Source organism: Myxocyprinus asiaticus, chromosome 4 (genome assembly GCF_019703515.2).
Source record: "Myxocyprinus asiaticus isolate MX2 ecotype Aquarium Trade chromosome 4, UBuf_Myxa_2, whole genome shotgun sequence".
NCBI classification, from domain to species: Eukaryota; Metazoa; Chordata; class Actinopteri; order Cypriniformes; family Catostomidae; genus Myxocyprinus; species Myxocyprinus asiaticus.
In genome coordinates, this window is record NC_059347.1 from 11474198 (window position 1) to 11498500 (window position 24303).

General features: G+C 41.8%; 1 protein-coding gene across 1 annotated transcript in view; it reads right to left on the reverse strand.

Annotated features, from left to right (window-relative positions):
• Positions 1 to 23808, reverse strand: part of grk1b (G protein-coupled receptor kinase 1 b) — a 37627-nt gene extending 13819 nt beyond the window's left edge. The window contains exons 1-5 of the mRNA XM_051686359.1: positions 23553 to 23808; positions 19184 to 19884; positions 16474 to 16601; positions 8220 to 8377; positions 8013 to 8096 (exon numbers count right to left, since the gene is read on the reverse strand). Coding sequence (XP_051542319.1) covers positions 8013 to 8096; positions 8220 to 8377; positions 16474 to 16601; positions 19184 to 19882 — 1069 coding nt within the window. The 5' untranslated portion in view covers positions 19883 to 19884; positions 23553 to 23808. The remainder of the gene's footprint in view (positions 1 to 8012; positions 8097 to 8219; positions 8378 to 16473; positions 16602 to 19183; positions 19885 to 23552) is intronic.
• Between the last annotated feature and the right edge of the window lie 495 nt (positions 23809 to 24303).

The window sequence follows — 24303 nt, forward strand, 5'->3', positions numbered from 1 at the left end:
AATTCCATGTTCAAATGACAGCTAACAAAACTAAGAAAATTAACTAAATGAAATGGTTTGTATTTCTCTAAGAGAGTTTTTTCTCCATAACATACTTTAACATACTTAATTGTCTTAAATATAGCCACACAATGCACTATACAGAGAATTTGTTTTACTTTTTTTTAATGCTTTTTTTATGGCAAACATTTCAAATATACAACAAACATAGAACCAAAGCATTATGATAAACATCTCAACTAAGCTGAGCAGACAACAACATAATGAGGGAAAAATGAAGAGAGATAAAACAAAACAAAACAAAAAATATTTTTTGTAAACCAAAGTTAGGTCATTCTAAGTCTAATAAATTGAGTAATTTAGTGGCATTCTTCTTTATACATCTCAATGAACTCAAAAACAAATTTACTTTAAGGCTAGGTCTTCTTAAATTTAGCTTTGTGTATAAAGAATTTAGCCAGTATAATTATGCAGTTAATAATACACTACTTGTCTTTGTTTCCCATGATAATCCCAAACGGTATGTAGGCTACTACAGTAGGGAATAGGGAGCGATTGATCAGACTGTTCTTTAGAGAACCAAATAAATAAAAGCTAAAAGTCAACAGAATAAAGTCATGTCTGAGTGATCAATGACACACAGCAGCCACGAAAAGATCAAATATTTTTTATCTTGTGCAGTGTGTGCCTTAATTGTCACAAAACAAAGCGATTGATGCCTCATGAACACAAACGCTACATTTTCGATCCGTTCAATCTCCTATTGAAAATACGGAGCACAATTCTACACTGTAAAACATTTTGATCCTGTTGTTTAAAAAAAAGAAAAAAAAAAAAAAAACTGCCAGCTGTGGTTGCCAGAATAACTGTGTAAAAAATACAGTAAAAATGTAAACAACTTTACAGAACAACCTGTAAATGTTACAGTTTAAAACTGTTGTAATTTACATGACCACGCTGGCACTGTAAAACAAAAAAAAAAACAAAACAAAAAAAAAAAAAAAAATTGTTAAATTTACATAAACTTGATATTAACCTTCTGAAACTGTAAAAATCTGCTTTGTACTTTATAATGTATTGTTAATCACGGTAAAAATTACAGAAGAGCACATGATGGCATGAAGTTCACCAACAGTGGTTCTTCCAGGAGCAGTGACCAATAAACATGTAGAGACAGTGCTCAGTGTCACTCACACAAACACTAAACACCATCAGGATAACACATGTGAAGTTAACATAATGCAGTAAACATTAATTAAACTACATTAAATATAAAACAGAACACCCCAATGTACGTAACTGATATTAAAAATAAGAAGAAACATAACTATTCCCATAAAATTTAATGAAATATGATATGTCATGCAGGGAATTGTGGAAATGCCCGATTGTTGTTTTTTTACTGTAATTTTTACAATAATTTACTGTAAAAAGTACATGTACTCTCTTATTAAACATAATGTAAATTTTTACCATTAATTATACAGGAAAATCATACTTCTTACATCTAAAAAATTGTATTGTAAAAACTACTGTATTGTCTTTTAAAACATATTAAAACATATTATTGTATATTTTACAGTTAATACTCATTAATCAATTAACTTTTTTTTCTGTAGCATTTTTAATGTCTTTTACTGTTAAAATTACAGACATTTTTACAGTGTACTGAGGAATCATGTAAAACCTCTTTTCGTTACTTAAAGTTTTTATAATATCTAAAAAGGAGAGGATTCACACTGAAATAAGATAAACTGCTGCTTTCTTTAAACATGAAGAAAAGAGTGTGTAAAGACACTGCAAAACTTATCAAATGCATTTCACCACCAAAGTAAATGAACAGGGACTAATTAAACAAAAACATTGAAATAAAATATATTAGACTATAACAAACTGATTAACTGTTCCACAAAAATCAGACATAGTTGGCAAACATTAACTGCACTGGAGTTGATGCAATTAATTGGTTTTTATTACCATAACACCGCACTTTCCCGTGGTGCTTGACCTTCCCCGTGAACGCGATCTCCAAAGCAGCTGCTGGACATTGCGTATAGCGGAACGTATGTGACTCGATGGATTTGGACTGACAGAATTTAGACATGTGAATAAAGATTTTTGCCACAGACATTCTTTTTTACATGCAATAACCATTTAATTTAAAAATCGAAGGTACAAATGGGTTTTCAGAAGTTCAAATGATCCATTAAAAATCCTCTTGGCTCAAAAATCTAAGGGGCACATGCCCCCTCAGTCTGAATGGGTATTACGCCTCTGTGGGACTATCTGACCAATGGGAGATGGACCAATGGAGGATTATTTCTCAAATTCACCTTTAGCAGTCCTCTAATTAACAGATTGTCTCTTATTTAGTTTTTTAACCTCTCTTCTTCTATTAAGATATTCCTTTCCTCTCTGCCGTCTTTTAGAACCTATTGCCAAATATAAAAAAATTTTAGATACCAAGGTATAAACACCAGAGTATTTCCTGCATTGAAAATGTTTCGATGACCACCCAAGTGAAATTTTGGTCTGCCGAAGCAATTTTAATGATATTCATCTCATGTTCAGCACTTATATGCTTGTGATGAGGAGAAGGGCGTGGACGGGCCTTATGTAGCACAGCCGGTGCTGAATCAGCTGATCAGAGGGAGAGTGAGATAAAGGGCAGGGAGGAGGCGGGAACCGGCTGAACAGTAAACAAAGATTTAATGAGAAACTCAACTTAAAACAAACGTAAACAAACACAGACACATACACAACGTGGCCGCGTGCATCTCTCTCTCTCGAACCAACGTCTCCGGCTGCCCTTTATCTTGCTCTCCTGCTGATCAGCTGATTCAGCGTGGCTGTGCTCCATTAGGCCCGGCCACGCCCTCCTCCTCGTCACAATGCTTCTCATCTGAAAGGCGCATTTGCGTGGCGCGATTGAAGCCTGGTTGCGAGTGTGGTGCGAGCCATCACAGAACCACTTGTGCAAGTAATCCGCTCTGCTCTATCGTACCTCTGTTGTACCTCGTATCTCTGGAGCAATAAGACAGAGGTCAGATCACTTGCGTCAAAAGGGCTTCCCTCGATACTGCAGTGCAAACCACAAAACTTATGTGGCCCACTTATGTTGTGAGAATTTTCTAGTTTAAAGCGCTATGGAGGAAATCCAACCTCTCAAACAGTAGACAGCCTCAACATGCTAAACAGCACTGACTAGGAAAAGAGACAGAACTGCAATATGGCAAAATAAAGGTTTATCAAATTATTCATCTTCATCCTTACTAAAATGTATCACAATTTTACAATAGTAAAAGTAACTATGGTATTTTCATCCATTTTAGAGAATCAATTTTGTGAAATCTAATAGACTTCGGGCCCTATTTTGAGAGCACTACGTGCAGAGTTATTCGACATGTCATTCGCGCAAAGTCAGTGCACATGGCATGAGATAAGCCTAGGCATAAATGGGTTTGGCAAAATTGCATGCGCAATACGCTAATGGGCTGGGTCAAGTGCAGTTTAATTCTTAGGTTCTTCTCCGGTTATTGCACCATCAGCATCCTATTATACAGTCCATTCCCTGTCAAGCACCAGCGATATAAACAAAGACAGTATAGAAAAATGCATAGAAAAATGGACTTACGTTCTTTTGTGCATTAACTGTGTCCTTTTTGAATGTCAGGCATATTTCTAGTGACACGATTTTTTTATACACATGGAAAATGTGGTTCTAGTCAGGACTTGAATGTAGGCTCCATTAAATTATAGAGAATACAAGTAATCAAACTCATCTGCTGACACACATATCATGACTAGAATTAACAGTGATTGTATCTGCATTTTAGGTTAGGCTGCAGATCGAGGGATAATTTTTTTTATGTACTTCACTTCTATCAGTTGATTTTGCTTTAAAATGTACATTTATTTATTGTAACACAAAAAACTTAAACCAAAAATAATTCTAAATTAAAATTACATTTCAAACTAAATGAAAATATAATTAAAAGAACAAAGTGGCTGAAAAAATCGTATAGAATCAACTCCCCAAATCCAAACATTTTACCCTCTTTAACTGCTTCCACTAGAACCTTTTGCAGTGACTTAAAAATCACTGTATGATAACAGGTGAATTTTTTTTTTTAACACAAACTAGATCATAAATACAATTTTTAAAATAAACACAATAATAATAATAATAGAAAAATAAACCATGGCCTCTAGAAAGTTTAACTGAAATCTCATACATTTTTGTTTCAGAAAACGGCTACAAAAATGATTGTTGGGGACATGATTTGATGTTCCACTATATTTTCAGAGTTTAGACATGAACTTTACTATTGTAAAATTATTACCACCTACTGGTGGGATATGCAAATGCAGGAGCTGAGTTTAGACATTGTGCTGAGAATAGAGGTGCTTCTGACACATCTTAGCGCAATGAACTATTTCTCAGGAAAATAGCAAATTGAAATTACGCTTTGCTCCACTTCATTAACATGCATTACACTCCTAGTTTGTGTGCATACACCCACAGATAGCGCAAACACTCCCACCCATGTCCACTTGCGCTGCCACGAAAATTGCCCTTAGAATCGTTGCGCTGTGCCTAGCATGGCCATGAAAATAGAGCTCTTCATTTTTATAAATAGTAAAATTTATAACAAAATTTAGACTACAATTTTTTTCATAACAAACACAAAAATGTATTTAAAAAATAAAAATACAATTTGACCTACATTGACTTAACCACAGTAATGAGCGTGTTATATATGCTTATATGGCATTGCACTGTAAATATTAGGGCAACAACATAAAGGGCTTTATAGTTGGCACCTACAAGACCTATGGACAAATTATGGACAACATTTTCCTACTGAGTAATAAATGTTCAGTTCAAATTATTTTTGATGTTAGTAAATAAACTGGCCTTGTTTGTTTTCAGATATTCCTAAACATTACTAAAATCATTAAAAGCCTGATGAAACGAAAACAGTATCTATTATGTAATAGGAAACAAACATTTTCACTAGCATAGTCCCAACTCAGTAAAGTGATTGGCCCATGGGTACAGTCAGAATGTTATAACTAGTCCTAAAGGAATATGAACACCATGGTTAAACATTTTTTTTTTTTTTTTTACTAAAAAAATTAACCTCTCTTTAGAACCTAAATCTGTATTTTGAAGAAGCACTTTATTCTCTGTTCTCTATTATTCTGTCATTTGCCTGTTATTTAAAAATAATCTCATCAAGTTTATGAAATCTTAACTGCCCACTGTAATAGTCTCAGCATCAGATGGCACACCCACAGAACACCCATAGTGAACTCACTGACACCCTGAAGTATCTGATATTTACAATCGGATTTCCATACCAGACATCTTCCATCTACTGGACAGTCGGCAACCACTAATTGCACACAGAACTGGCAGCATTCCTCTGACAAGTTCTAATCTGATTGGTTGGCCAGAATAAACTGCAGTTTGGAGCAGACCTTATACTGTTAATCAAAGATCTAGCTACCTGAGACTAACTAATACATCCTCCCTAACTTCATGACACATACAGCACACCACTTTCAAACCATCTGTCTTCCCTGTCCACAATCTTTAAGATGCAGGAATTTAGCAGTCAGCTAAGATTCAGCTCTGAGCAAATCTGTCCAGTTCAGTTTAGTGTAACAAAACCTTTTGCAATAATGTTTTAAAAGGTACAGTATGTATGCATCTTCATGCAATATTTTAATTGCTGTGCCCTGAATTGCCTATGGTCTGATGCAGAATCTGCTTGCTGCCTCCATTCTATGTGTTTTGACAGATGCCCCCTGGTGACTCGTGAGTGAGTGCAACATCCACTTTAGCACCTGTGTTTTTTCCTACACTGCAATCGTATTAGTGTTCTTAGAACTTGGGATTTAGTCTAGGTACCTGACTTGTATCCTCAGCTGCCCACAGAGTATGTACACTTTTGTGAAAGTCGCTTAGGAACAAACATGAATGTGTCTTACAGCACTTTTCTCTTATACTGTTATTACCACAAGTGATACCACTATGTCTATAACAATGACAATTATGAAATATTGTAATTATTTTGAAATACAGAATAAAACAATTGTATGTACAGTATTTAATTATAATGTGTATTTTGTTATTATATTATTACATAGGCTTAGAGAAGTGTACTGCCCCTTTGTCATATACTTTCATGGTTTCATTAGTATTGATTTTAATCATTCTACTAGTATCAGTATACTCATTGTAGTACATTTTTGTAGGATTACATAAATTACAACTTTTTTCATCCTCCAGTTTTCTTTCTGGTCCACTTTTTATCATTTATTAATTAAAGGTGCAATATGTAACAATTTTCATGTAATATTCGCCCTATTTTTGCCAATGTGTGAACGGCTTGTAATGCAACTTAAAAAATGAGCCCTTCCCGGACTTCCTAGGTTGCCTATTAAAGCCTGTAGACTGATTTTCATGTGTAGGGAGCGGGTTGGTTTTGCTGGGAAAATTCAAAGGATGTGACGTTTATGCGCGCTCCTGAGAGCCTTGCCTCAGACAGTAATAGATTCTCTTCTGCTATTCAACAGCGACAACAAACTGCAACACTAGGTAACGTTATCTTAGAGATGGAATTCAGCAAACGTCCGGCTCCCAGCACAACACCGACTCCTACACAAACTCCGAGTAAGCCAAAAAAATTAAAAAATTATCTACTGAATCCTGTCTGGCTAAGCAGGAACGTGATTGTGGTTCAGGGAAAACTAGAGTGAACATCGGCAGGGCATTTGATTCCTGGAGGGACCTTTGTTCGGTTTTGGGGATCAAAACCGACCCTGAATTGGCGTTCTTCTATTAGACAGTTAAGCTTACATAACTGCAAAGCATGTGAAATATAGTGCCATAAGGATTGATCTGTGTAATTTTAGCTAAACTACAATAACACATGAAATGAATGCTAGACAGTGTTCAAGATAATGCAAAAAGACCCATTCATTAGTGTAAAGTAACTTGGTTATACAGAAAATATATACAGTCTATTACTATAAAACAATAGCGCATCGATATATCAAAATGACAGTTGTGATGGAATCACATCAATACTGAATTGTGTCAACATATTTATAATGTACAGTGTATTTTATAAACAGCTACTGTCACCATCCACCAAATTTAGCTAACAGCTATTGATAAAGCTGGCTAGCCAGCTAACGCCGACATAGGCTATCGTATAAATGCAGTCAATGTATCATACAAAGAAAAGTGATTATTTCAAACTACAGTCTCGCATAGTCGGACCTATATCCACACTTTGTTATAGCCCTGTTCCAGCACTGGAGAGTCAAATATAATATACAGTCTCAAAGTTTGTAGTAAAACAATCATAATTGTGTAATTTTAATTATGCTACCTCATCTATTAACATGATGCCGGTGAATCACATTCAGTCTCTTTGTACGTAACGTCATTGTTTTGGTTGATGCTCGCTCGATCATATCCCTATGGAGTGTGTGCACGAGCACGAGCACAAGCAACAAGTAGCTGGCTACAGTTCACTTAATGGCCACAGGTGTCATTAATAACAAGGGTCTCTGAATCTCACATACTGCACCTTTAATTTGCAACCAAATTAATCACTTAAATCATTACCTAATAGAGTGTCACAGTCCTGGCTGAACAGTCTCTCATTTCTGTCTGTCTTGTCATGTGTTTATGCAAGTGTCTGTGTTTCTCCCTCTCCCTCTTGTGTTTACAGGTGCCACGTGGAGAATGCCAGCTCCTTTGCCAGAACAACAGCTCCTTACTCCACCCATCTTATCATCAGCAGCACTCCCATTACCCTTTCCCTATTTAAGATCCCCTTTGTGTTCAGGCCTTTGCCAGATTGTTTTGTATGTTTTGCCAGTCAGATTGTGTCAGTTCCAGTATCTGTTTCTGGTTCAGTATCTTGTTTAGTTTTATATTTCTTCTGTCTGCAGTTTTCTTAAAAGTGTGTAAAAATGTAAAATTCTCTGACCTGGGGTCCCAGCATATCCCTGTGTTCTGTCTTTCCCTGGTGGTATTTCAACAGCCAAACCCAGATCAGACAGACGCACATGTCCTAAAACAGGGAAATTTTGCAGGGATTTAATTCATCACAAAGGACTAAGTTTTGTGTATGAGCCAACAATTAAAGGAGCAGGCCAGAGCAGGAGAGGCAGACAGTTATAAGTGTGTTTCTCACCTGCATCATCCAGCAGCACATTCTCGGGTTTGAGGTCTCTGTACACAATCCTGTGCTGGTGCAAATGCTCAAGTCCACAGATGATCTGAGCAGTGTAAAAACAAGCTCTAACCTCATTAAAGCCTGGATTCTTCTCATCCACATTATACATATGGAACCTATAGCAAAGAACAAGACCAAAGGAGGGAGTAATTATTGAAAAATTACAGCTTAAAAAAGCATTCTGTCTTGTTGTTGAAACCCTGCTGGAACATCTAGCTAAAACCAGAAGATGTTGTATTGTTTTTTGAATGATTTCTCCTATCTCAGCTTAACATGTAGAGACAGCAATAAGTAAGCCATTTACTGTTGATTAAGGAAGCCAAGTTGTAAGTGTAAAGTGAAAACACTGCTCTTTGTTTATTTGAGCCCGGAACAGTAACACTGGCTCAACCAATGGTGACAATTTAGGGCAGGACCAGGGGTTAAATTGGGATTTTTAAGGTTGGGGAATCCTAACACATTTATATAATGGAAAATATGTAATTAGCTTTAAGGAATTTTAAAGTTGTTTTCGAGCAAACACACTCACTAAAATTGAGAAGGAATGCATTAAAAAACTGAATTGGAGCCTGCCAGCAGGAAATAGACTGAAGTGATGAACTAACTGCCACATTTTTTTGTTCTTTTTTGAATTGGAGGTGCCGGAACACCGTTCCGGACACTTCCGCCCCAATTTAACCCTATCTGGTCTATCTGTTTGCCTGACCAATGGAATACAGAAAGACTGTTTGGGAACCCTGTTTGAAAACCTTTTCACCTTTAAGATGGTAACTATGTTTTGGAACATGGTAGCTGTTTTCTAGCTGCTCCATTAGCTGGTCCAAACTGGTTTACATAGCTGACCAGCAGAACAACATATGAGGGTCAAGAGCCGTGCAGGACAAAAAAATTTTGGTGGTCAAACTGGTTTTTGAAGTGTCTGATCTCAAATTATGTGACTGTGGCATGATTTTCAAAATTTCAAAATGATTTTATGTGGTTTATGACACGTATTGTGGAAGTTCTGTGATGATATGTCCACGGTGTGATGCCAAAAGAGACTAAAGTTTTAAATCAACAAAAACAACCTCCCTACCCCAACCTTAAACCTAAACCTAACCGATTGTGTCCGAAAAAGCAAATGTGACATGAAACAGGCAATTGCTAAAGCAACCAAGTCATTTTGTGGTGCTTCTATAACACTTCTGGTTCACGTGTCAACTTGCATACTCTTTAGGGCTCGCCCCCCTGTCCTTTGCATCGCAAGTGCAACACTCCATCAGTTGAGATACCACAAAATTTTATCATACTAAGCTTGTAAATGTAGTAGATTATATAATGCAAACATTACAAATGTATAGCTTACAAGTCATGCACTATAATAAAAGTGTTTAAATGTCAAAAGATACCATTGTGAAGGAACAGGTTTATGAACTGATAATCTGCCGTTTTACTTGTGATTTGGGTAAAAGTGAAAAAAATTAGTTGTTGTAGCATCTTGTTGTAGTGTTTATTTAATCAGGAAACGGCTTTCAATATGTACAACTAACTACGTAAAAATCATTTAGGTAAAATGTAGGTATAGTAATGTGATTCTATGAGACAAGGTTGGAATATGGTAACTAATATAGAACTGGTTTGTTGTTGATTCAAGATTATCTATCATTTTAGCCAGCTGGTCAACCACTTGGACCAGCTAATAATGATCCAGAAACCAGCTACCAAGTTCCAAAAAACACAGCTACCACTTTAAGATTGTTTGTTAACAGACATTGTGAGTGTTGTTTTAACCTGAGTAACTTTTACTTGAGGTGATGACTGGGTGGATATTTAATTAGTTTTAAATGGAGAATGTAATAAATGTCCTGGTTACTTGCGTAACCTCCGTTCCCTGATGGAGGGAACGAGATGTTGTGTTGATGTAGTGACACTAGGGGTCACTCTTGGGAGCCCGAGACACCTCTGGTCTTTGATAAAAGGCCAATGAAAATTGGCGAGTGGTATTTGCATACCATCTCCCCAGGACATACGGGTATAAAACGAGCTGGTATGCAACCACTCATTCAGGTTTTGTGCTGAGGAGCCAAGGTCCCGGCCAATTCAGCGGGTAGTTCAGCGTTGTGGCAGGAGGGAAAAAACATCTCGTTCCCTCCATCAGGGAATGGAGGTTATGCAAGTAACCAGGACATTCCCTATCTGTCACTCACTCGATGTTGTGTCGATGTAGTGACACTAGGGGTCCCTATATGAAACGTCGCAACTGGCTGAACTGTGTTACGTGAACTGGCGGTGCGTGACAGGCAGACCACTGTGTGCCTCGTAGCCAGCGCACCAGGCCAAAACGTAACCTCCCCCAACACTGTTTTGAGTGTCGAACGAAGTCGACTACCCAAAAGACGGGCTAGCCCAGTCGTGGCCTCTTATCCCCTTTTTTTCCTCTCCCCCCGAAAAAAGGGGATTAACCGACTGGGGCCACCAGGTCTAGTCGGGGGGGTGTCCCTCCCAAGGGGAAGACACCGCGGAGACCACACCCCGCCCGGGGGGGGGGGGGGGGTATTTAAGTGGAAATACGTCACATGGTCTTGCTGAGCTATGTCGGAAGTATGCCATGTGGGGAAGTCCCATGGTAGGTCCTACCCTACGGGGGAGGAGTTACTACAAGCATGGTGACTGGGGCAGAGGGGCCTCTGCCCAAGGAAGAAGCAGTTTGCCAAAAGGGAAATGAATTAGCGGAAGATATACGTCGCATGGGGTTACCTACGGGGAACCACCAAATGTGGAGCACCTACCCCAGTACAGGGCTTTAGTTAGCACATGTACTGAGCCAGCAGCAAGTTTCTCTGCAAACTCGTCTGCCACAGGGCTCGGAGGAAATAAACCAGGGAACACAGTTTGTGAACTCTACTGGGAGTGAACGGCGCACGTCTTCAGCTCAGGGAAGGTGAAAGGCGCTATGTGCAAGCGATACACCCAGCCGGCTGTCCCGGACTTACCTGCTTGTGCATGCCACTACACGGGATGAAACCGGTTCCACCCGGAGATTGTAGAACCTCGCAAAGGTGTTGGGTGTTGCCCAGCCCGCTGCTATGCAAATGTCTGTTAGAGAGGCGCCCCTGGTCAAGGTCCAGGAGGCCACTACACCCCTGGTAGAATGGGCCCGTAGCCCTACCAGGGCGGCACGTCCTGGGCATGATATGCCATAGTTATGGCGTCAATGAGCCAGTGGGCGATCTTCTGCTTGGAGACAGTGCTTCCTTTCCACTGTGCACCAAAGCAGACAAAGTGCTGCTCAGAGACTCTAAAGCTCTGCATGTGATCCAAATAGATGCGTATATCGCGCACCGGACACAGCAATGTCAGGGCTGGGTCTGCCTCCTCCTGGGGCAGTGCTTGCAGGTTCACCACCTGGTCCCTAAAAGGGATTGGGGTAGCCTTGGGCACATAGCCCGGTCGGGGTCTCAGGATCATGTGAGAGTAGCCCAGACTGAACTCCAGGCACGTTTCGCTGACAGAGAACGCTTGCAGGTCTCCTACCCTCTTGATGGAAGTGAGCGTAGTCAGGAGGGCAGTCTTCAAAGAGAGTGCCTTAAGCTCAGCTGACTGCAAGGGCACAAAGGGGGCTCTCTGTAGACCCTGAAGAACTACAGAGAGGTCCCATGAAGGAACGAGGCGTGGTCTGAAGGGATTCAACCTCCTGGGGCCTCTCAGGAAGCTGATGATCAGGTCGTGCTTCCCTAAGGACTTACCATCCACTGTGTCGTGGTGTGCCGCTATAGCGGCTACATACACCTTCAAGGTGGAGGGGGACAGCCACCCTTCCAACCTCTACTGCAGGAAGGAAAGCACCGATCTGACTGCGCATATCTGGGGGCTTCGCGTCGGGAAGAACACCACTTAGCGAACAGACGCCACTTAAAGGCATACAGGCGCCTCGTAGAGGGGGTCCTGGCCTGAGTGATCGTGTCTACCACCGCGGGTGTGAATTTGCTAAGGGGGGGGCTGTCGCGAGGAGCGTGAGGTCCGAAAACCTAGTCTGGGTGGGCCAGTAGGGTGCTACCAGGATGACCAGCTCCTCGTCCTCCCTGACCTTGCACAGGGTCTGTGCAAGTAGGCTCACTGGGGGAAACGCATATTTGCGAAGTCCAGGGGGCCAGCTGTGTGCCAGCGCATCTATACCGAGAGGTGCCTCGGACAGGGCATACCAGAGCGGGCAGTGGGAGGATTATTGGGAAGCGAACAGGTCTACCTGTGCCTACCTGAATCAACTCCAAATCAGCTGGACCACCTGAGGGCGGAGTCCCTGAGGGTAACCTGCCATGACAGCGCTTCCGCTGCAGTGTTGAGGTCGCCCGGGATGTGAGTGGCTCGCAGCGACTTGAAGTGCTGCTGACTCCAGAGGAGGAGACGGTGGGCAAGTTGTGACATACAACGGGAGCGCAGACTGCCATGACGGTTGATATATGCTACCGTTGCCATGTTGTCTGTCCGAACTAACATGTGCTTGCCCTGGATCAACAGCCGGAACCTCCAGGGCGAGCAGAATTGCCAGCAACTCGAGGCAGTTGATGTGCCAAAGCAGCCGCGGGCCCGTCCATAAGTTGCAAACAGTTGCAAACCATCCCGTTGCAAACAGTGCCCCAGCCCGTTTTGGAGGCATCTGTCATAACTACGACATGCCTGGAGACCTGCTCTAGGGGAACGCCTGCCCGTAGAAATGTGAGGTCGGTCCAAGGGCTGAAGAGGCAGTGACAGATCAGCGTGATGGCCACGCAATGTGTCCCGCGGTGCCATGCCAATCTCGGGACTCGAGTCTGAAGCCAGTGCTGAAGCGGTCTCATATGCATCAACCCGAGCAGAGTGGCCACCGCTGAGGATGCCATATGCCCCAGGAGCCTCTGAAAGAGTTTCAGTGGAACCGCTGTTTTCTGTCTGAAAGCCTTCAAACAGGTCAGCACCGACTGTGCACGCTCATTCGTGAGGCGCGCCATCAACAAGACTGAGTCCAACTCCAAACTGAGAAAAGAGATGCTCTGAAGGAGCTTGCTCTTTTCCCTGTTGACCCGAAGCCCTAGTCGGCTGAGGTGCTAGAACACCAGGTCCCTGTGTGCACACAACACATCCCGAGAGTGAGCTAGGGTTAGCCAATCGTCGAGATAGTTGAGGATACGAATGCCCACTTTCTTGTACTGATACGCCCGACCCTCGAATGCAAACCGCAGGAAGGGTCTGTGTCAGACCCGAAGGACGCGTACTTCCACAATCATGACGTGGAAGTACGCGTCCTTCGGGTCTACCGCAGCGAACCAATCTTGATGCCGGACTTTCGCTAGAATGCGTCTTTGCGTCAGCATCTTGAACGGGAGTCTGTGTAAAGCCCGGTTCAATACTCACAGGTCCAAGATTGGCCGCAACCCACCACCTTTTTTTGGTACAATGAAGTAGGGGCTGTAAAACCCCTACTTCATCTCTGCCAGAGGGACAATCTCGTCGGGCGTACCGGCAGGCGGGGCCTTGCTGCAGGGTGGAGCCTGAGGTGCCACACCGTGTTGTGGCCATGCTGAGTTCAGGGACATTGAAGTACTTACTTGGCTCCTTGTGACCACCCCTGGAACAGCCTGGGACGGGGGAGGAAGAGGCCTGTCCTCGTGACATGTAGAGACTGTCGCATCGGGGGAGGATTTGTGCCACAGCGTGGCGCTCAGGGGCAGGGAGACTGCCGCTGAAGCACCAAACCTGCCAAAATGGAGTGGTGAACGGGGATGTGACCCAGGGAACAAGGAAACCGGTCTTGCTGAACTCTTGGGTACCACAGCCACTTGGGCATGCGGCGTAATTAAATGTAAAGGTAACAAAAGATTTTCCTCCCGGCCCTCCACCGAGGGATGGAGTGGTCTGCTCACCAGCTCCAGAGCAGGGGGTTTCGTCGTCCCTGTGTCACCCATCTCAGGGGTGCTTCGAAGCCTTTCACGGGTTCTTGGCAGCCATGAGATGGGTGGCGTCTGCTTCCTGCGGTGAGCTCCACGCAGGGGTGGGCTGCGGCAGAGCCGGTGCAGTCACCGCAGGGGGATGCCCTTGGCGACAAGCAGACGGGGTGCGGGATCTTGAGCCGCACCGGGGCAGGATATGCCGGATAACCTCCATCTGCTGCTTTACCGCTGAGAACTGCTGGGCAAAGTTCTCGACGGTGTCGCCGGACTGGCCAACCTGGGAAATGGGGGCAGCAAGGAACCGTGCCTTGTCGGCCTCTCCCATCTCGACCAGGTTGAGCCAAAGGTGGTGCTCCTGGACCACCAAGATGGACATCGCCCGCCCGAGAGACCGCGCTGTGACCTTCATCGCACGGAGAGAGAGGTTGGTCGCCGAGCGCAGCTCCTGCATCAATCCCGGGGCGGAACTACCCTCGTGCAGTTCCTTTAGCACCATGGCTTGGTGGACTTGCAGGAGAGCCATGGTGTGCAGGGCGGAGGCGGCTTGTCCAGCGGCACCGTAGGCTTTGGCCATCAGGGACGACGTAAACCTACAGGCCTTGGACGGGAGCTTTGGGTGCCCACGCCAGGTGGTGGCGCTCTGCGGGCATAGGTGCACCGCGAGCGCCTTATCCACCAGGGGGATTGCCGAATAGCCCTTGGCCGCCCCACCATCGAGGGTAGTGAGGGCAGGGGAGCTGAAAGATCGCTACCGGGCAGTAAAAGGTGCCTCCCACGACCTTGTCAGCTCCTCATGCACTTCCGGGAAGAAAGGAACAGGGGCGGGGCGTGGCTGTGAGCGGCACCGTGAGCCCAGGAACCAATCATCGAGCCATGAGGGTTCAGAGGAGAGCGGAGGGTTCCACTCTAGCCTGACACTCGCGGCTACCCGGGAAAGCATGTCCGTCATCTCCGCGTCAGCCTGTGACTGGGCGACCACACCCAAAGGAAGGAGCCCAGCTGAGGCTTCCACATCCGACTGGACGAGCCCGATCTCCGATGCCGCGCTCGAGAGCTCATCACCTTCGCTGGCTCCGAATAAGAGGTCGAACTCGCTGTGAGACGAGCCGGCGGACTCATCCAGAAGCCCGACCGGGGTAGACGAGTGTGCTGGGGAATGGGAGGTCTGTGGGGGGATATCCGGTGGAGGTGGTCCCATTGCGGTCCCCAAATCGCCCCTAGTGCTAGCCGCGCTGGCCTCATACCCGTGGGTAGAAGGACCGAGGCGGGGAGCCTCTGGGGTGGCTTGCTTTCTTACGAAGGCAAGCCGCGACCACATCGTTGCCATGGACATGTTCTCGCAATGAGTACATGACCCATCCACGAATGCAGTCTCTGTGTGGGCAGCGCCCAGACATGAAAGACAGTGATCGTGGCCATCAGAGGGCGAGAGATAATGAGCGCAACCAGGAATAACACACAAACGGAAAGACATCTTTAAAAAGGCGCATCTTTAAAAGACGTTCCGTGTGTGCCACTCTTTTAGAGAAATATACTCTTTTAGAGAAATATACTCTTTTATTTCTGCCGAAGAGCCCAGGGGCGTTCTCTGCAGTGCACCAGTGCAGAGGGGGGAGAAGCCACTGAAATGCGCCATCAGATCCAGCAGAGGTGAATGAACAGCCATGGGAATTCAGCTCAGTGAGCATGACCGTTCGGCTCCGAAGAGATAATCTGAATGAGTGGTTGCATACCAGCTCCTTTTATACCCGTATGTCCGGGGGAGTGGTATGCAAATACCGCTCGCCAATTTTCATTGGCCTTCTATCAAAGACCAGAGAGGTGTCTCGGGCTCCCAAGAGTGACCCCTAGTGACACTACATCAACACAACGTCGATTGAGTGTCAGATAGGGAAAGTATGTTAACCTCGTATGTGCACATGACCCATTGGCCTTGTAAGCAGGGCCCAGAGAAATCAGGTTGTGACGCAAATTGACACTACAACTCAAGAATATCAATGCTGCCGCTCAAATAATCTGTACAGATTATGCTGGATTAGAAGGAAAGCTGCTACAATTCTTACAGACACACAGCACACATTCTGTACATTATATGCTATGTTAAATGTTGCTTTATAAATTCTAAATGTTGCTTTTTTACTCTTACCTAAAAGTACCATGGTAATACGATGGTGTTTTGGACAGGGTAACAAAAATTACTACTCTAACAACATCATGACTTCTGGTGCTATGCCATGGTATCTTCTATGAGCTATTCAAAAGGAATGTACACATACTATTTGCAAACATGGACATGTAAGTAACACCTGAGGTCTCCTCCATTCATGATGGTCATAACCAGGCAGAGGTCTGTTTTGGTCTGAAAAGCGTAGGCCAGAGTCACAATGAAACGACTGTGCACTTTAGCCAGAATGCGCTTCTCAATAATAGCACCCTAGGAGACATCATGGAATGAGAAAAGTTAAAACAGAAAAGGTCAAACAAAGCAAAAGAGAAAAATAGTGGTACTATGGTGAAATGTTATTTGGATGGGTTGCTACTAGACCACGGGTTGTTTTCAGGAGATTTAATACAAGTGCAAGCATGTACTGAAACTCAGGCCCTTATGCCTCTTAAGACAAAGACCAACTGTAAAGGCCAAAACATAGAATTAGCTTGTGTCCTGCATCATTATATCTTGAGCAAACACTAATTAAATCTTCCTAAAGTCAATCCTGAAAGAGGTTCTTGTTAACCACATACCTTGCTTTTCTAAGGTATTTTAACTGTATATTTTATCCATCAATAGACCTGATTCACAGTGGTGCCAACTTTGATTTTTAACAGGAATGAAAACGAGGCTGTGAGGGATATACTTACCATCTCTTCAATGGCACGCACTGTATAAACCTGTATAAAGCTCCTAGATCCCATCTGATTTTTCACAACTCATGTTATCTGGAGTTTTTTGTCTACTGAATGGTTTTGGAAAGATATTTTTTATGTTTTTTTTTCCATGAAACGATCCAAAAACACTTTAAACCACAGTACAGCCCATTTTAGAAACTGTAAACTGTAGAAATATGTCTATCCCTCACAGCTTCATTGTCATTCCTGTCAAAAATCAAAGATGGCACTGCTGTGAATAAGGTCTATAAACTTCTGCACATGAGAAACTAGGAAATCTACAACTATTAATGTATTGATTCAATACTTGGGAAAGACAAATATATTCCCATGTTTCCACAGTCTCTGCATAGGTTCTGAAATTGGTGATGAGGATGAATTTCCAAGACAAGAAAGTTTAAGCAGTTCTCAGTTGAGATCTATAAATGTTAGCAAAAGGTTAATTCCATTTACCCTCCTAATGCCTTTTCAGCCAAGTAGTTTAGCCCCTCCTGCTACCCCTCCTAAACTCTATTTCTCATTGCCTTTCTGTTTTGGTGTGGACATCAATGCAAAGTTCCAAATTATTTCTATTGTTTTCTCTTCCTTCATCCATTAAGGATTCCTCTCCTTTTCCCTGCTCTTTCTTACTGCTTCTCTGTTGCAGTTGAGCTGCTTTGTGGAGTATCAAGCAGAGCTTGCAAGCCTCTTTTCACTGAGCCAAAACACTATGATTAGAGCTGCTTAATACTATGTTCTCAGGTTAATCTAATCTCATTTTTGTCTCTTTCCCTTTCTCTCAATGTCTCTTTTCCCTTCCATGTAACCTGCAAGTTTTTGTGGAAGCATACTTAACAGGACAATTATTCAGTTCAGTTATTACAAGGGCCTCCTATAAAAAAGTTAAGGCTGTTTTCAGACCTGTAGTTAATTTGCTTTGTTCCGAAACAGGGACTAAAATTAGAGGGTTTTCCACCATCTGGCCGAATAGTTACCATTGCCAAAATGTGCTGTTCTGTACCAATCCAGGCTCATTAACACAATGTGGTGCTGTGAAATCAGGATTAGAATGGACTGATGTGGCAAGTGACCAATCATGTGTCACCATGTCGCTAATGCCATTCCACCAGCATGGTTCTCCTGTCCTGAGTATGGTTAGCTGACCATGCTAATAAATTTGGGTCAGGAATGGTTTGTAATTGTACTATGCTGAACCGTGTTCATCGTACCATTACTCACCATGCTCAGAACCGTTCAGCCCAATGGTGGAAAAGCATCTACTGGAACGATGTTGCATTTTCTCCATGCTTCGGTTCGCTTTCATAAGGCAGCATTTCAAAATGGAGCAAATTAATTGGTCAGAATGTTTGCACGCTGTTTGGAGGTTTAGCTTGTGGGGCGGGAGATATACCAGTTTAATTGATATAATGGTAGAAAGTCAACCTGGGTGGCCTGGGTAGCTCAGTGAGCCAAGATGCTGACTAGCATCCCTGGAGTCATGAGCTCAAATCCAGGGAGTGCTGAGTGACTCCAGCCAGCTTTCCTAAGCAACCAATTGAACCTGTTACTAGTGAGGGTAGAGTCACGTGGGTTACCTTTTTAAGTGGTTGCTATTGGGTGGTTCTTGCTCTCAGTGGAGCATGTGGGGAATATTGCATGCATGCCGTGGAAAATAGCGTGAGTTTCTACACGCACTAAAGTCTCTGTGGTAACACGCTCAGAAAGCTAAGTGATAAGATACGTAATCAGATGGTCTCAGAAGTGGAGGAACTGAGATTCGTCCTCGGTCACCTGGATTAAGGCGAGTTACTGTACCACCACAAAGAACTAGAGAGTACTGGCATTTGGACATGCCAATTTGTGAGGAAAAAAATAAAGTCAACCTGTACAAAGTTTTATGCATTGACTATATCACGGTTATGGAAAAAGCCACTGCATTGTACATTGAAATGCACGTTCCATGTGCGATTGTCATGTTCATACAATATATGCCTGAACAAACCGAACTAAAGGGAGAAAATGCACCAGGTTCCGAATGAAAAGCTCCGAATGAACTAGGTGTGAAATCGCCTCTGAAAAGTCTGGACAGTTCATAACCAAATTTGGTTTGTATAGAGCAGTCTTCACTGATAAAATAGCCCTCTCCCTTACATCATAACCTTTACGTTTCTTCAGCCTCTTCTTGTTCAGTTTCTTGTTAGCATACATCTTCCCTGTTGCCTTCATTTGGCAAGCATGGACCTCACCAAACCCGCCTTTTCCAAGGACTCTGAAATCCATGAACCAATCCTCAGAAACAGGTTGACTCTCCAGCCATTTAAACTGTACATAACGCAGAAAGTACATGCTGTCCTTGAAGCCATTCAGTGCTTTCGCTTCCAGGTGGGCAAGGAGCTGCTGTTCGCTCTCTTTAAAAAGATCTCCTGGAATGTTCTTGTGGTCCTCCTTCACCCTGCTCACTGACTTGTCTGCCAGGAAGTTGCAGAAATTCTTGGAGGATGACTCGTAGTATTTGTTGACCATCTTTTGTGCTTTCTGAGCTCTGTCATTTTCTTGTGCAATGTTGTAGTCTTCAATATCTTTCCAGAGGTCTGCAGCATTCTTGTGAGCAGCTTCACTTTCGAGATATTGCTGAAAGAGCCGTTTACCAATTGGCTGGCGTACGCACATGCTGTCGAATGCAGAATCGACTGTGGTCTTCATGTGTTCACATTGTCTGATATGTGGAAGGTTGAGCTTAGCCCGGTATTTTTTGTCACGCATAGTTGCCGCGGCAGCACCATCTATACTCCCGCGCGCTGACACGTAGGCCGAGTTGGCCACCACAGTCTCCAAACCTCCAATATCCATGTCTGAGAGATAGAAAGATAAAGAGAGAGGAGGCAGGGATTAAACAATGACTAATGAATCCTGCTCTTACACAACTGCCTGTAACTTTCAAGTATTCCTGAAGACTTCGATAAGCTTGTTTATGTGTGTTTGATTAGGGTTGGAGCTAAACACTGCAAGATGGTGGCTCTCCAGAATTGGATTTGAGTAGCCCTGGCCTATGGCCTTGTTCTACTATATAATGTGTGTCAATAATTTGCTTATTTGAGATAATTTCTTGCTAAATATCTTTCAGTTAGCTTTAGGTTTTCTGTCCTAAGGTTTGAGGTACCTGCAAGGTGGCCTCAGAATCTATGTCAAGTAGTGATCAACAACAAACTTAAGAGTTACTGAGATCCAACTCCAGCGCATTGACCTATATCAGGGGTTAAGAGCAAGGCTTGTAACTCCCATGTTCCCTGGAGACTGTCTTCAAAAATTCCTATCTGCTAAAGTGTAAAGTGCTGCCTTAAAGAAATGTGCCAGTTTAAATACAACTTAAGCTCCATCAACACGATCTGTGGCATGCTGTCAATTACCATAGAAAATCTTACAAAAACTTTTATGGGGTGAATATACCAGAAGTTTTAAAGGCAGAGTTGCAAAATTTCAATGAAGAAATGTGAAGCTCATATTTTTGTTAAAGGGGTTATGACATGAGGAATCAAATTTGCCTTGAACTTTTAACATATAAAAGCTCAAACATACTGTAATTTTCAGGACTCAAAACCTCCTCCTTTCAGCAAAAAGAGCATTTGTTGAAACCAAGCTGCCAAAACGACTCGTTCTCTACTTCCTCCACATTGTGATGTCACACTGTGGTAGACATTTGCATCTGACCGTCTACTTTACCTTATCACTTCCGTAGCCCCACCCAGTAGCGGTGAGCAGTGAGATGGCAAGTAGAGAGCAGGTCATTCAAGAGCAGAGAGTCAATCATAACAGTGGGCTTTTACTGTCAAATCTTAAAGGAGAAGCAGCACCAAAACTGAGCGTTGCTGACAGAGGGTCAGAATGAGTGTGGAAAATGATCACGTTTTACAAATATATGACTGTTCCTGTGCAAAACTTTTTACTAATGTAGTAAGTGAAATATATTAAAATAAAAAAAAATCATTAACATGAGTTATTCAATAAAAATGTTTACTATTTCATATGTAAATTTGAGGTGGGACTACTTTTTTCGGATGATGAACTTTTGGTTTTGCGTTACCAACATAAAGTCTATGGGCGGAGTTTTGCTCCATTAAACAGTCTGTGCATTCTGATTCAAATACCATTTGTCCAACATAGTCTGCAAAATTAAAATTAGTGCATCCCAAATCATTAAAACAGTATGCCAAAAGGGTACCTGGATGATACACGTTTACAACTTTTTCCTGGATGATACTTTTTTCTCAATGGAAAAATTATTTGTGACAGTTTTTACAGTTGAAGAAAAGTGATGAGGAAGGCCAAGCTGTCACAGCAGTTTTTAGTTGTACAAAGCTAAAAGTTAAGTAATAATCTGTTTAAGGTAATGAATTTAGCTAGATGCAAACGCAAACAGTATCCGACAGAAATATGTCCCATCACTGGTACACTTTCTTTATACATATTGAAAACTGTATACTTTACTGTTACCAGTGAATAACAGACTTTTAGTGCATAGGACAAGAAGGCGAATTAGGACACAGCCAGTGCTTTACCGATACAGTACATCAGATTCCCTCTTGATATCCTTGCACGAATACCATGCAAAATAGCCAAGTTTACTGGCTTTACATGGTCAAAGCATGAGTTGAAAGATTGGATTTAAATAATAGATGTAATGTTTCAGTTTTATGGTTACACTTTCAGAAAAATGTGACAGTTTCATAATCTAAATGTTTATTTGTAGTCCTGTACATTCGCCCTATAGACTTCCATTGTAAAAGCTTTACTGCACACACATTTGTCCTTTGTTTTCACAACCTGTGGGAGGAGTCTAAGTTATTTTCTGCGGCAATTGACAGCATGTCACCTTTACTGGTCATATGCAGACCTTAAAGGTGAAGAATGTAATTTTTTCAATGCTCAAATACCACTTTAATGTTCAGAGACAACCATAAGCAAGCCATTCATAGGTTGATTATCCTGTAAACACTGACTCTATGGTGCTATCAAAACATTTCACTGTGTTTCTAAGCATCGTGGCATCATGCCATTGGTTTAGTATTGTTGGTAATCTGTGATCCTTGTTCACAGTGATAGTGCTAAATAAAGGGCCTGTTGTGTTGCTCAATGACCCTGATACTTTCTCATCCAATTAATGCTCACCTTTAATGTTGTTGCTGAACTATAAAGCTGTGAATGCAGCATCAGCCTAAAAGGCATAAAGTGGGTCAGCTTAGCCTTGGCTGACAGTATATTTCACATTCAGGCTCTGCCCTTGGTCCTGGGTTAACAAAGAGATTTTTGTATTCTTTCTAGTTGACATTTTACTCTAAATTAGTTTATTAACTAGTTTTTACGTTGGTATTATGAATTGATTACATTTGGCCATTAAAAACCAGTTTAATTTCTTTGTAAATTAGTGCAATATCGAATTCAAGTTCAACAATGATCACAAATAAAAATATATATATTTATGTCACAGTATCTACAGTATCTGGCCAGTTTTTTTTGTTTTTTTTTTCTCAAACATTCTAATCTCCATTTTTCAAATTTACTAATCTCTACAAATCTCCTCTAACAGATCCAAAATATTTGACTTAGGTGTTTAAAATTTCACTACAAAGTATTTTTGAGGGTTACTTGTTTTAAAAGATGTCAGCTGAAAGAAGTCAGCAATTTACTATGACTTGATAATACGTTCAGACCTGACTATAGTTAGCGTACTTATTAAAATAGGTTTAGATAATAGGTGTCGATGTACAATATGTTAAAAATCCAGGATGAGAATCATTATGCAAATACAGTACCTATGCCCAAATATGTCCTGCCTACTTTCCAGGTAATTCCAATGCACATTCCATTCTTATTTTTTCAATGCCAAATCATTCCTTTGTACAACTGCAAATTGAATGATTGTGCATTAGAATTCAATGTATGCACTTTACATATGATGTTGATCTCACTGCAAATTTTCACAATAATTATAGGATGGTTAAATGTTTATTGTTATCTAAAATAATAATGATCATTATCTCAATCCATTCACTACATATTAGGACAGTTGACCTCTAGTGGGACATGCTATACATCTATATACATCTAAAACAACGTTAAACAGCATTTTGCAAATTATTTTATAATTATAATAAATGCAGTTTTGATGACCATATTCATTGAAAAACTATAAAATAATACGTACAGTATTTGTACTTTTAAAAATTCACACCACCGGACCATTGAAAATAATCTTTTGAAGGCAAAAAGTTCATTAAAAATGGTGAAAAACTTAAGAGAAATGGCAATTAGTCACAGCATGACAACTATACACTTTCTTTTTTATATTCATACATATTTTAATCTAAAATCTTGATCTTGATTAAAAAACTAATTCAAAGCCATGTTATACATCAACTACCCATTAATTGTAATTGAGAAATATAATATCCATACGTGTGAAATATACACACACATGCATGAGCACAATATATTTTCTATCATACATCTCTAATGTCCCTACCTTTATCTTTGTAACGCAACGCTCTCTTTTGTTGGTTCCCCGTGACAAAGGAAACCAATTGTGGTTAAAAAATCCCCCTCAATCAAGTCCAAAGCATGGGCCCCTCAATCTTTGCACTCCATAAACAAGGTAAAAACCTCTCCTCCAGCAAGCATTGTAAACTCTGACTGCCCACTGTTAAGTCTGCCCTCCAGACAACGTCATTCAACCGCTTGCCTCATTCTCTCTCTCCCTCCCCAGCTTCACTCTCACTCTGGTTGAGAATAAGTGGGGAGACTGAGGTGGAGCTTATGGTCAATCTGAAATCCAAACTGATAGTTCATTAGCTTGTGTGGATTATGGTCTGTGGATAAGGATGGAAAGGGACTTGTCACAGTCCATTAGTGTAATTCTGCTGTGGATCAGATCAAGAGGGCACTGCAAAGCAGCAAGCCCCTGCTCAGGATGCTGTCAAGCTTTCTCTTGCTCTTTCTTATTCTTTCAAAAATCAACTATTCAGAAAGAAACCTGTCACATGCCAGCTCTTTACATATAGCTTAAGTTTTAAAATATTAAAAACAGTAAAAACAAAAATTAAAAAAATAAAATAAAAATAAAAATACATGATTATGTATCAATGCAATACCTGCCATAAAAAGGATTTTTGCTGCTTGTTGAATTTACGTAATTAAAATGAACTAAATCAACACAATTCTAGAAAAAAATTTCCCAACTTGATTTCATTGCATTCTATCCACTTAAATTTGTAAAA